At 39.9% G+C, this 11,772-nt stretch overlaps 1 protein-coding gene across 1 annotated transcript; it reads right to left on the reverse strand.

The window, feature by feature from the left end:
- Positions 1 to 712: 712 nt before the first annotated feature.
- meox1 (mesenchyme homeobox 1) lies at positions 713 to 9,370 on the reverse strand. The gene is made up of 3 exons (XM_041973230.1): positions 8,488 to 9,370; positions 3,837 to 4,009; positions 713 to 1,523 (listed from the first exon to the last, which is right to left on the reverse strand). Exons 1-3 carry the CDS (start codon positions 8,984 to 8,986, stop codon positions 1,401 to 1,403), a joined length of 795 nt encoding a protein of 264 aa, XP_041829164.1. The 5' UTR covers positions 8,987 to 9,370; the 3' UTR covers positions 713 to 1,400.
- Positions 9,371 to 11,772: the final 2,402 nt, after the last annotated feature.

Consider the following 11,772-nt stretch of genomic DNA (forward strand, 5'->3'; position numbering starts at 1 on the left):
ATGCATGTAAACAATGTCCGAGAACAATTTTCAGTCACTTCTTACTTGCTGTTACTTGAGTTACTGATGCAACTTCAGTTTCTGTATTTATGATTTAATAACTCAGTTTGTGGATGCCAGTTTTGTTGCTCTGGTTAGCTGAGTGCAACAGCTCGAAAACAGCCTGAATGTATAACACTAGAGTTCATTCAGCTGACTTGAAAATAGATAAATTCATGAATAAAAATCAGATTGGCTGCACATCTCTAAAATCAGTCAAAATTACTTTTTCATCCTAAAAGCAGAATTATAATCACTGCTGTTTTATCCTCCTAGGATCCCTCCTAGGATCCCACCTCTCATAAAATTCACTCCCTACCTCTAACCTTCAAAACCTGAATGCTTAACCTTTACCTTAACCCCAACACATTTATAATGCTACCCATAAAACCAGATGAAGAAAAACTTTTAAAGTGGTGGGGTGCAGCAGCACACGTAGACTCCTGGCTTTAGGATCTCACATATATTAAAAGGAAAAAAAATAATTATAACATATTCATACACACATCACAGTATTCATAACCTTTATTTTTCACTTGCTAATATCAAAAGCAAGTGGAAGCAAAAGTTATGATTTAGTTTAAGCAGCTGCAGTCACACTGATAGCTTCATACAAGCATTCATTAACCAATAATACGCATACTCTGTACCTACTGTCCAGTCATGACTCAAATGTTGCAGGTGGAAGAAATTATCAAGATATGTTCCCCATTTTGCAGAAGATGATTTATTCTCTTTGCAGAAACAGTCAACATATGTGTTTTATCAATAGCATTCAAATTGTATAAAAAAAGTAGTAAAAAATGCTTGACAGAAAAAATTCAAGGAAAAAAGAAACTGACAAAATAATATTTAAAAAAAAAAGCATCTGATTCTGAGGCACTTACGTCTTGGCAACACATGTGCAGTCTGAGTTTTCCCAGGTGGTTGTAGTCAAGCGTCAAAGGCCATGATTACAATACTGGAACCAAAGGTGATGCACTCAAACACAATCACATCACAGTCTGATATGTCCTCACTAACCTTGAAGCTGCTGTATGGACTTTATCACTAATCCACAATAACCTCAAGTTTCATTTATATTTAAACACAGTCATTACAAAAAGAGAGAAGTTCTCTGATTACTTATCAATAATATGACAAAATGCACTTCATTATGGACATAAATCAACTATTTACAACACAAAAGGCTCTGCTTAGAGTTTTCTTCCTGGAAATGAAACAAACAAACAAAAAAGTCTCAAAATGATTTGGGTCCTTCAGCCAACTTCCCAAAGAAAAGCAAAAGAAAACAGAAAGATTGTGTCAGTGTCCAGTTGACCAGTTGCATCTTTTCATTTTTCTTACAGTGCTGACATCCTTCATTCAGAGCTGGGTGAAGCCGCTGAGTCCATGTCGTCATTTTCCAGGTCGTTGGGCGAAGCCGATTGTCCTCCTTTCACTCTCTTCCACTTCATCCGCCTGTTCTGAAACCAAACTTTGACCTGTAGAGCAGAAACACACAACACACTGCATCAGTGTTTGTAATGATACTGAACATTAGCTCGACTCATGAGGTAAATGTGAGGAGATTTCAAAAAAATGTCCTGGTACTTTAGCACTATTTTAGCTGATTAAATATTATAAGGTTAAAAACTAAAATTCATTCTTAATTTTTTTCATTATAAATATTATACATTTTTTAATATATGGAGAGATCATTAATATATAAATAATTTTGTAGCCTAAATGCAACTGGTTCAAACCTCTGAAAAGAGATATCAAGTTAAATAGATTTTTATTGTTTTTCGTCTTTGATTGTTGGCTGAATAAAAACATTTATAAGTTAGTTAATATACTAAAATGAGCTGCATTGATTTAACAATTAGAGCTACAGACAGACTTAGACTTAAGACAGTAAATCTACAGCTGGTAACTTTCTCACAGTACTCACTTGAATGTGTAACAGTATCGTGTAGGCTTTTCTTTCCCTTTTGCAATTTTTAGCAAAATTTACAACATTGTCAGCAAAAAAATAGACAAAGAGTCCCCCACAAATCTCCCAGTGCACTACATAAAAATCGCTCGGTTTGCACTGGCCTTGCAAAGAGCATGAATCGTCAGTGCAAAGCCCTCAGCTCTGCCTCAAAAATCTCTCCAAATGCAGACAGAGAGTATCAAATACACAGCGGGTCAAAAAAGTCGACTATCAGGAAGTAGGCCTACACAGGATGTGCATTTACTGTACTTGCAGTGTGGACAGTGCTCATCTGTGGCTTTGCACTGTTCCAACAATGAAAATGATCTCATATTTTAGCTGTCCAGCGAGAAAACACTGCTAATACTTACACTTCCTGAGATTCAAGGAAATTACAGGCAGGAGAAAAAAGAAAGAGGGGATGAACATGTCAGTTTGGGACTGAGATAGTTTTTATTGCCTTAAATCTTGAACATAAACTCTGTAATAGAGTTTATCTTTCATATAAGTTCTCTTAAAGAACACTGCAGTTAAAATAGGAGCAAAAAGTACATTCACTGGAAGTGTTTTAAGCTGTAGATCAATAGAATAGCTCACCAATAAAATAAATCCTGCTTTGGATGCTTCTGATAAGTACTGTCATATGTTCGGTCCATTAGTGAGATTCATTTACATTAAGAGATATATGAAAAACCTTTAAGGCAGGAAAGGGATTTTATTGCTTAAATATTCAATATTTAAAAGAGCTTGCAAATAATATTGTAACTATAATTATTGTTAAAAATTTCTAAAAAAAAAACCTCAAAATTTTTGTCAAGTTTGTTTTTCTTATTAAACGTTACCTGAATAGTTTGGATAAACCAAGTCAAAACATGCTGATTGAAAAAACTAAAATTGTTCTCTATAAAACAGGTAGATCTAGAAATTCAAAACTAAACTCCTGTAAACTTCTCAAATGTCAAAAGTTTTCTCCACAGTGATCCGACCTGTGTACGTTTTAACGAAGCTTTGGCTGACTTCTGCACATCCCCCTGAAGCATCTTCCCCTGTGACTCACAGATTCAGATAAATCTCCTCCCACATACTGCAGTTTCTCGACTGTGTCCACTCATCATGATTCATTGATATAACGGCAAATCGCCAGAGCATGTATTTGGAAAACACTGTTGGATTGCAGTAGCAGCTCTAAAGGGAAGATGGACCCTGCGTAAATATGTGTGTGTGCTTGGTGTGTGTTTTGGGGGTCTGGGAATCAGATTTAGGAGCAGACGGCAGTATGTGTGGTCAATGTGGCACCGCGGCCTCGTTAGGAGGAGCTGGGACACCGGGCCTGACAGGCAGACTGGAGCTCTATCCAGCAGCATCGACACATGTTCGCTTGATTTAACCAAGTCTGGAGCCTCCCACCCATTACAGCTGCATGTCATTCTGCTCCAACCACAGACTGTGGAAAAATGCTCATTGTAATTCAAATGCAACTGTGCTCGTGCATTAGTGTGGCAGCAGAAACGAGGGCTGACATTTAGATTATTATGCGTTTCAAATAAGTGATGATTACTTTGTTGGCAGGGTTGTTCAAGTTTGTATTTTCTTTTATGTCCCACAAAAATCTGAAGCCATTTTCATGCAGGATTTTGTGGCTGGAAAAGTTTGACAATTTTTTTTTTCCATTATATTTAATATTGGTGGCCAATCAGTCTTTATTCATGAAAAATGCTGGCATATTTAATTGGAAAAAGTCATTTTTCTCTCTCAACTTTTAGAGGATCCTGTTCAAACAGGTGAAATGCTATTTAGCTCAATCCTAAATGGAGCTACACGTGAGGGAAAGGCGGCGTACCTGTCTCTCTGTGAGGTCCAGGTTGACGGCGATCTCGTAGCGACGGAGCCGGGTCAGGTAGTTGTGGTGGGTGAACTCGGCCTCCAGCTCTCTCAGCTGCTCCTTGGTAAACGCCGTGCGCTCCTTCCTGGCTTTGCAGCTGGAATCCACCTTAAAACTGGAGTCCTGGATGTCTGAGGAAAGTGATTCGCCAACTTAGTCCTTTAATTTCTTTAAAATGTTTTTTTCTTATATGATTTTAGAAGAAGTTATGCACATATTATACCATATCTGAGCCAAGTGACTGCACCACTTGACTTGTTGGCTCATTTTATTCACATCTAATCGGTTTAAATCGGCTCTCTGGTCTTTTTGTGATCAGCCTCTAGCTAACTATAAAACAGACCTGAAGGACCTTTGAAACCAACAAACCACAACACCAAAGAGTGTTTAATAGGAGCCCCTCATATTGTAAACACTAAAACCAGCACTTTTAAAACAAGACCACCCTGACCTGGTCTTAAGAGTCCTGTTCACCTGTGTGCAGTATTTATTTGAGCATTCATGGATTTCTGCTGCATTTTCATCTTGTTTACATGCACGCAACATAATGTTTTTATATGTTTCTGGGTCTGGGCATTCATGCACAGTGAGTTGTGTGTTAATGTGTGTGTGAGAATGCATTGGCTCATGGCAGGGGCCACCAAACCGGCCACAGAGGGACTGAGTTAGGAGAGGAATGCAGCGGAACATCGTTAAAGTCTCTAACAAAAGAACAAAGGTACGGATGTGTCCAGGTTTGAGTGTGTGTGTGTGTGCGTGTGTGTCAAATTTCCCGCAGGAGCACTCAAGTCAGATTGGCATTAACTCATCTCTATGTGACAGCAAACATCAGAAAAAAGAAAGCCTGAGATATCTCTATGAACGTGGCCGTCAGTTGAACAGAACAACCACTAAATGGGATTTTACCTTCACTGACTTTTTTTTTTTATGCCAGCAAACTTGTGGTTATTAGAGCCAAAACTGTTGCAGTTTTTTCCCAAAGATCTGCAGAAATCACTGCCTGAAAATGATAGAATTTTCAGCCTCATTTACCAGAATAAACAAATGAAAGTGTTCTGATTTAACTTTCAGTAAAACGTCTCTTGTGTATCAAAGGGAATGAATTTTGGTAATAATTGTGCATTGGTAGCGACACTAGCAGCTGATGTAATCCCTAGAAAATGGTTCTAATTTGTCAAAGTGAGAAGTTTTGCTCTGTGCTTGCCAGATTAGTGGGCCAGAATGTGAAATGGACTGCAGTACCAGGTCCAGATGTGACTGGGTAGACCGGGACACACTCTGCGTGTGTGTGTTTGTGCACATCTTGTTTCTTTTTTCCAACACCTGAGTATCCATGCTGAAAACCCCACTTATTCTGGCTCAAGTGTCACTGTTGGCACTCTGCTGTGAGTGTGCCGACACTGCTGGGGCCTTGTCAGGTCTGGTCTGGAGCTGTGTCGAACAGGTTTACAGTTCGACTTGAACACCTGGCGGGACACATACTGGCCACACTAAACAGGCCCCCAATAAATATCCTGCACAGCCTGAGGCCGTAAACTTGCAGGGAGGAGGCTTCTGCGCCCAGCAGGGTCCTAAAGACAAACAGCATTTGGTGCTTTTTTGGGTTGATGGTGCAAAAGCAACGTGTCTTAATCAGGATGGAATAAAATCTGTTGTAAATTAGCACAACAGTTAAAATTAAGTATGCGTTTGATTAAATATTGAAGCAAGAACTGATTACACTTCCTTTAAACCCCTTTAAAAGCAGATATATGTACTATAATGTAAAGCTATATTATGTACTTGAAAGCAGACTTTAGTTACATATTTGTCAGCAATTCCATTAATACTAGATGTTGTTTTAAAATGTCAATATAAGCCTTGAAGCTATAAGCTATGAATAAATGCTACTTTAATGCTAATTCTTTAACTGCCTAAGCATGCTCCACACAGGTTATAAGCAGAGTGTTGTGGTTACATAAAATTAGTAGAAGGTTATATGTACTCAGCAATGAATGAAAGACCGGATTCCAGCATGAAGTTCACCGTTTTACTTCTCTGCTCTTCTTAGACGGCCTCATACAGTCAAACAGCATCAGTGATCTACAGTATCACCTAGCGTTGTGGAGTAGAAACTGAATACACGACAAAGAGTTTAGCAGTTGAGAAGGCTCTCATAAAGTCTGGGCTCATAAAGTACCTATATTTTGCTTAAATTTATACACTTTTAAACTATATATAAAATATTGCTTGATATATATATATGACAACCTTTTATTTCTTAGGTGTGTTCAAATAAAATGCATAAAATCAAAACAAACTAGATAAACTTTTTTAAAACCAGAGATCCTCAAACTGTCAAAATGACCAGTTTGAAGCTAAACTGTTTGTAATAAAACCTCTTTATCAGAGTTGGCCTTTGCAGAGATGATGTTCACACACTGTATTTGATAAAGATTTAGAGATACAGCTGCATCATTCCAAAGGGATGTTCATATTCATCCTGAAAATGTTTTTTTAGGCAAGCCTGCAACTTTTTTCATTAGTGCTATGTACCATCCTAATTTATTTTTCACCAGTAACACAAACTGATGCTTACACATCTGACAGGAGTTTCCTATGACTACAAAAGTATTCAATTTGAGCTTTTGATTGCAGAGATATACTCTTCTAATTATACTACCTGTGTTAATAATATTAATAGTATTAAAGCTAAAAGTAAGGTTTTATATCAACATCCCTGTTTAATAGCAGTTCCGCATTATAATGGTCAAACTTTGGACTAAGTCAACATCAGATCATATCATTTTGGTTTTAAACCTCTGGAAACATCCCCCGGATCCTATCAGCACAAACAGCAGACTGAACAACAGCTGTGTCAGTAACGTGAAAGCCTGCAGGACATTTTCCTAATATATGCTCTTCTACCGGCTTGTCAATTGAAAGGCGAATGGCTCTTTTCTGAAACCAAGGGGCTGATGTAGTGGTCAGACATGTTGCATGCACTCAGTGGGAGATTGTGTTACGGCTTAACGACAGGAAAATGTCAATGGATAAGAATGTAAGAAGTGGGCTCGCAGGAAAGTGAATTTACCAGACGTGGTCTGGCATGTTTTCAGGGTAGTGAGTGGAGGTTACAATAAGGTAAGAAGGGGTGGGTTGGAGGGGGGAGGTGGAGGGGATGGGGTCCTCCCCCACTTCCATCTCATCTCAGTTGCATATACTGGTCGAGAAGCTTTTTGTATACTTTATACAATCAGATAGAGTGAGTAAAGTGTGGACAGGTCTGACTTTATCCCTCTAAATGGATAGTAAAATAAAAAATAAGCTTTCATTCATCCTCCTAAAATCAAATCTCAGTTATTTTGTAGGACTTCAAATTTTCCTTTTGCCTTGTGGGTCCTCACGCTTGTCCCACTGCATAAAAAAAAAAAGAAAAAAGCTAAAATGTCAAAAAAATTAGGAAGTTTTCCCAAATGAAATACAAACCCACCAAAAGCTGAATGTAGTTTTATTTAGCCAGAGTAAAAATCTGAGAATGAAACCTTTCACACATTTAGATTTAGTTTAAACATAAACACTTTCTTTGTCTCGTCAGTTCTGCTGCTAAAAGCTACACCTGAAACGTTCAGGAATTATTCCTGTCATGGCCATCGCTTACTGTTACCTCCTATTAGCAAGTGTGAAATCAGATCGGAGGAGTATATTATGCTAAAATTCAAACGCATTACCGGTGGTACTTGTTTGAATGTTAAAGACATCAACTCACTATAAGTGAGGACACATGAAGTCATTCCTTTGTGGCAAAATGGCAAAATGGAAATAACTTGGAATATATATATATTTTTTCAAGTGCAGTGTGATGGAAATAATAACTAAATCCTAGTTCCTGAAAAACAAGCGGGATTGTGCAAGTGCTTATTTAATTTACTTATGTTTAAAACCCTTAATAAATGCAGTTTGATGCACCTGTGATGCTTTGAAATACAACAGCTCACACAATTTTTTTTTTTTCTTTAAATTTACAAATTTTTTATGTGGACACACTGCTATGAAACAATGCTCCATTTCCAACGGATACAGAAACATAATGAAACGTTCAGATGCCTCATGAATCACCTCAGCATTTTCAAAGCTCTTGAACAATAAGAGGATGCGACCGCTACTTAAAGTATGTCTTGAACACAAAGGTTTTGTCACCTACTCACCTTTCACACAGCGACCTGGTGAGAACGCCGCTGTCAAACCAATTTACTGGGAAAATTGGGAGAGTGTGTGTCCTAGCCAGCTGTGATACAGGGCACGAAAGATATTCTTCATCCTGACACACTGTTTTGTGAGTGTTTAAATGTGGCCATAATGCTTGATGCTTTTATTTTTTTTTACACCTGAATGAAGAGATTTAAAGAATAAAATAGTTCAAAATAATATTCTTTTGTTTTGAATTTGGATGAAGTTAGGAAGGTTTGACATTTCTAATTTTCCTCCCTATTTTTCACACCATCGTATACACTAATGTTCTGAAAAAAAAGACCACCAGAATTTTAAAATATTTTCATAACCTTCCTGTTGTGGGTTTTCTTTATGCTCTTCAGCTTCCTGCCATCCATCCCAGCACACCCTGACTCACCTGTGACATCTCTCTTCCTCTTACTGGAGCCCTTCTTGTCCGAGTCAGCTGACGCCACGCTCTGGGGTGAGTATTCCCCCTCCAGGCATCCGGGAACGCCGCCTGGCAGCCTGTCGCCCCCTACACTGTCCAGCTCAGGCCCTCCACTGCCGCTGCTGCCTACTACTGCAGGGGCAACAGGCGGACAGGCCTCGGGCGCTCTCACCCGGGTCTCACAGGGGTTGAACTGCCAGTCATTTCTCTGGTAGCCACCCTGGCTCTCTTGGTACAGTCTGTCATCTCGGGGGTAGGCTGCATGAGGTGCACTCGGCACCAGGCAGGAGCTGGAGAAGTCTGTGTAGGCGAGGAACTCGGGCTTCTGGTGGATAGAGAACGGGGCCTGCTGGTAGGGCGACTGCAGATTGGCTCCTGGGACCCCGGAATGAGGGTTCCTCATGCAACCCCAGATGGGGCCGCTGGGATGGGCGCTCCGCATGCAGCTGCTGGCTGGTTGATCCATGATGATCCAAGAACACTTTAAATAATCTTGAGTAGACTCTTGAGGTGCTTAAAACCTAGAAACCTGTATCTTTGTCACTTGTGAGCAATATCCACTTCAGCTGCCTACATGCACGTCATCGACCGTCTCATCGCATCTACGTCTAAAACTCACTTCTGTTAGAGGCTGTTGAGTCTTCCACAGCCCAGAACGCGTGAGGACAGACGCCTTCCTGTGACGGTGTTTCCCTTTCTCTACTGGAGTGTGTGTGACGTCCTTTGGAGCCTCTGGTCCCGACACTCACACACTTTCCCTCAGCTTCTCCCTCACACACACAAACACACACACCTCTCTTCCTCAAGGAGCTGACTGGCTTGTGGCTCGGTGTGAGAGCTGCATCTGCAACTGCATGACTCCCCTTTTCTGGCTGGCTGTTTTCACAGCTCTTCTAAGGCATTCTTGACAAGTGAGCCCTCCTCCTTTTTAAACATATAGGTGGGAAAGAGTGGCAAGTTTATGGAGTGTAACGTGAGACTGCAGAGGAGGAGCCCTGCCGGCCACATGTTGGTAGTACCCTCCAACCAATCCTTCCTCATCAACTATTAATCACGGGGGAAATTTTATATGCACATCTAATGGGCTTTCCAGACATGGGGCTTTTTAAAGGGACATTGTCTAAGAAGTATAAAGCAAGCACCCACCCACAAGGGAGCAGGGGACCCCGACTTATTCCGACTCCTTAGTGCTTTCTGACACCCAATTTAGATCCTTTTTTGACACCCTTTAGAGGAAAGTTAACCCTAACCTTGATCCTTGCCTGTCCTCTCAAATATGAAAAATCTTTCACTTTCTCTCTGTTTTTATAGCAGTGTGTGTTTGTGTACGTGTGTGTGTGTGTGTGTGTGTGTGTGTGTGTGTGTGTGTGTGTTTGAGTCTGCACATTACTGCTACACACCTAAATCCACCTGGCTGGACTTTCTTCAGCTTAAAGGTGAAAGGACGAGTGGATTTGATACCGGTTATGCAAGCACTCACACCCTCTGAGGTTTTCTCACATTTGTGAAACACAGTATGAAATTTCAGAGCCACATTTTACAAATATCGGTTAATATTTTCTCAGAATGAGAGGTCGGTGCCTTTTTGTTTAGTAAAATGTGGTTTGTTGCTGTGTGGAGCAGCAGTAGCAACTATGTGTGACAGCACTTACATGTAGATTAACCACATCTGGTTCGGGCAAGGTTGTACTTATTCAATTTTCTGATTTTTTTAATCTCTACCGTCTTTTTATGAGCGAAGTCACTTCCCTATGAAGTAATGTCTCTAATACCATTAAAACCTTTTTGGCTAAACCAAATTTTGGACTCCAATTCAGCGTATCTGTTACCCAATAAACCCACTGAACCACACTGTACTGAAACGCAGTTTTTCTTCATACTGCTCATATTTGGGAGCTGAGGTTTGCCCTCCTTATGTGTCCTTACTTTGCTGCTGACCTGCCAGAGATGAGGGGAGGTGGGTCACACTTCCACTGACAGGAGAGAGAAAAAGAATCTGTGAGATGAGGCAAAAGTGAAAGACAGCATATGAAAAAACAGAGAAACACAGAACAAACTACATGTGAAACTCGGACGGAGAGCCAAAAAGAAATTGAGAAAAAATGGCATCTAAAAGCTAAAATCACTCTCATTGCTCTTTAAAAACCAGAATTAAACCTGACCCTCTGTTTTAGATCTCACAGTCCGTTGGCACAAGATAATTCAATAAAAGGAAAATGGCAAAGAAGAAGAAGAAAAAAAAAGAAGCTCTGAATGCTCACTGCCTCAAAAGCAAAGGAGTGGAGGGTAATAAAAAAATGACCAGAAAAATCAGATTAGAAGCAGCGGCAATACAATAAGTGGACTAAATAAAACACAAAAGAATCAAATAAGATTCAGAAAAAGAAAGAGAGACTGAGGGGAGTGTTTGAGGTCAAACAGCAAACCCTTTCCATTTAGCCAGCGAATTGTTGAGCCATGAAGCATCCCTCGCTTTTACTGGCAGCCTGAGCCCTGGCCACACCGCAGGGAGCAGGGGTTACACTACATTTGTGGTCAGAGCAGGGGCCATCTGTGTGTCAATGTAAATTAGAGTGTGTCTGTAAAGTGTGTCTGTGTGTTTGTGCTGACAATGTATAAGTTAGTAGCAGCATGCATATGACTCAAATTAGAAACCTTGACACACTCATTAAGTGCTAAGTCTGTTAAAAATCTATTTAAATGACACAGTGCAGTCAAACAGGTAGAAAAGAGCAGACTGCATAAGGTTGTCCTGATCTACTGAGCACCGATTATTTGTTTTTGTTTGATCCATGGTCACTAAAAAGGCCAGTCAGACATCCTATCTTTCTATTTCTATTTTTAAATGGAGAGGACAGCTGTAAAATCTCAGGGAAGCAAAACCTACTAAGAGCTGGAATTAAGTCAATACCTAGTTATTTTGAAATATTGAGGCTTTACATCTGGGTCAGATCATACAGGTACACAAAAAAGTGAACTGGATGAACAAAAACCACACACTCACCTGATAAGGTGAACTTCACAACCAGCAGGTAGATGCTGATACCAAATGGAGGCTTTACTGAGCAGTAAAGATAAGGTGTGTTAGTAGAAGATTCGGTAGATACCTAGAAATGAGCGCTAACCTTTCTAAATGAGCAATAAACAGATAGGCTACCTTTTTGTTATCAGGGTGAGTTTTATAAACTCAACCTGAATCTTTATACAGATGTTTAACATCAAGAAAATACCACCAGGCTAATTAGTACATGA

The sequence above is a fragment of the Melanotaenia boesemani genome, chromosome 21, assembly GCF_017639745.1.
Source record: "Melanotaenia boesemani isolate fMelBoe1 chromosome 21, fMelBoe1.pri, whole genome shotgun sequence".
Lineage (NCBI taxonomy): Eukaryota > Metazoa > Chordata > Actinopteri > Atheriniformes > Melanotaeniidae > Melanotaenia > Melanotaenia boesemani.

What these genes read in the sequence shown, in the direction of transcription:
- meox1 (XM_041973230.1), bottom strand. Translation starts at nt 8,986, where the DNA reads ATGGATCAACCAGCCAGCAGCTGCATGCGGAGCGCCCATCCCAGCGGC. An exon ending in GAGGAAGAGAGATGTCACAG is followed by an intron (nt 4,010 to 8,487) that starts GTGAGTCAGGGT and finishes CACTTTCCTCAG; the next exon opens with ACATCCAGGACTCCAGTTTT. An exon ending in TGGACCTCACAGAGAGACAG is followed by an intron (nt 1,524 to 3,836) that starts GTACGCCGCCTT and finishes TCTGCTCTACAG; the next exon opens with GTCAAAGTTTGGTTTCAGAA.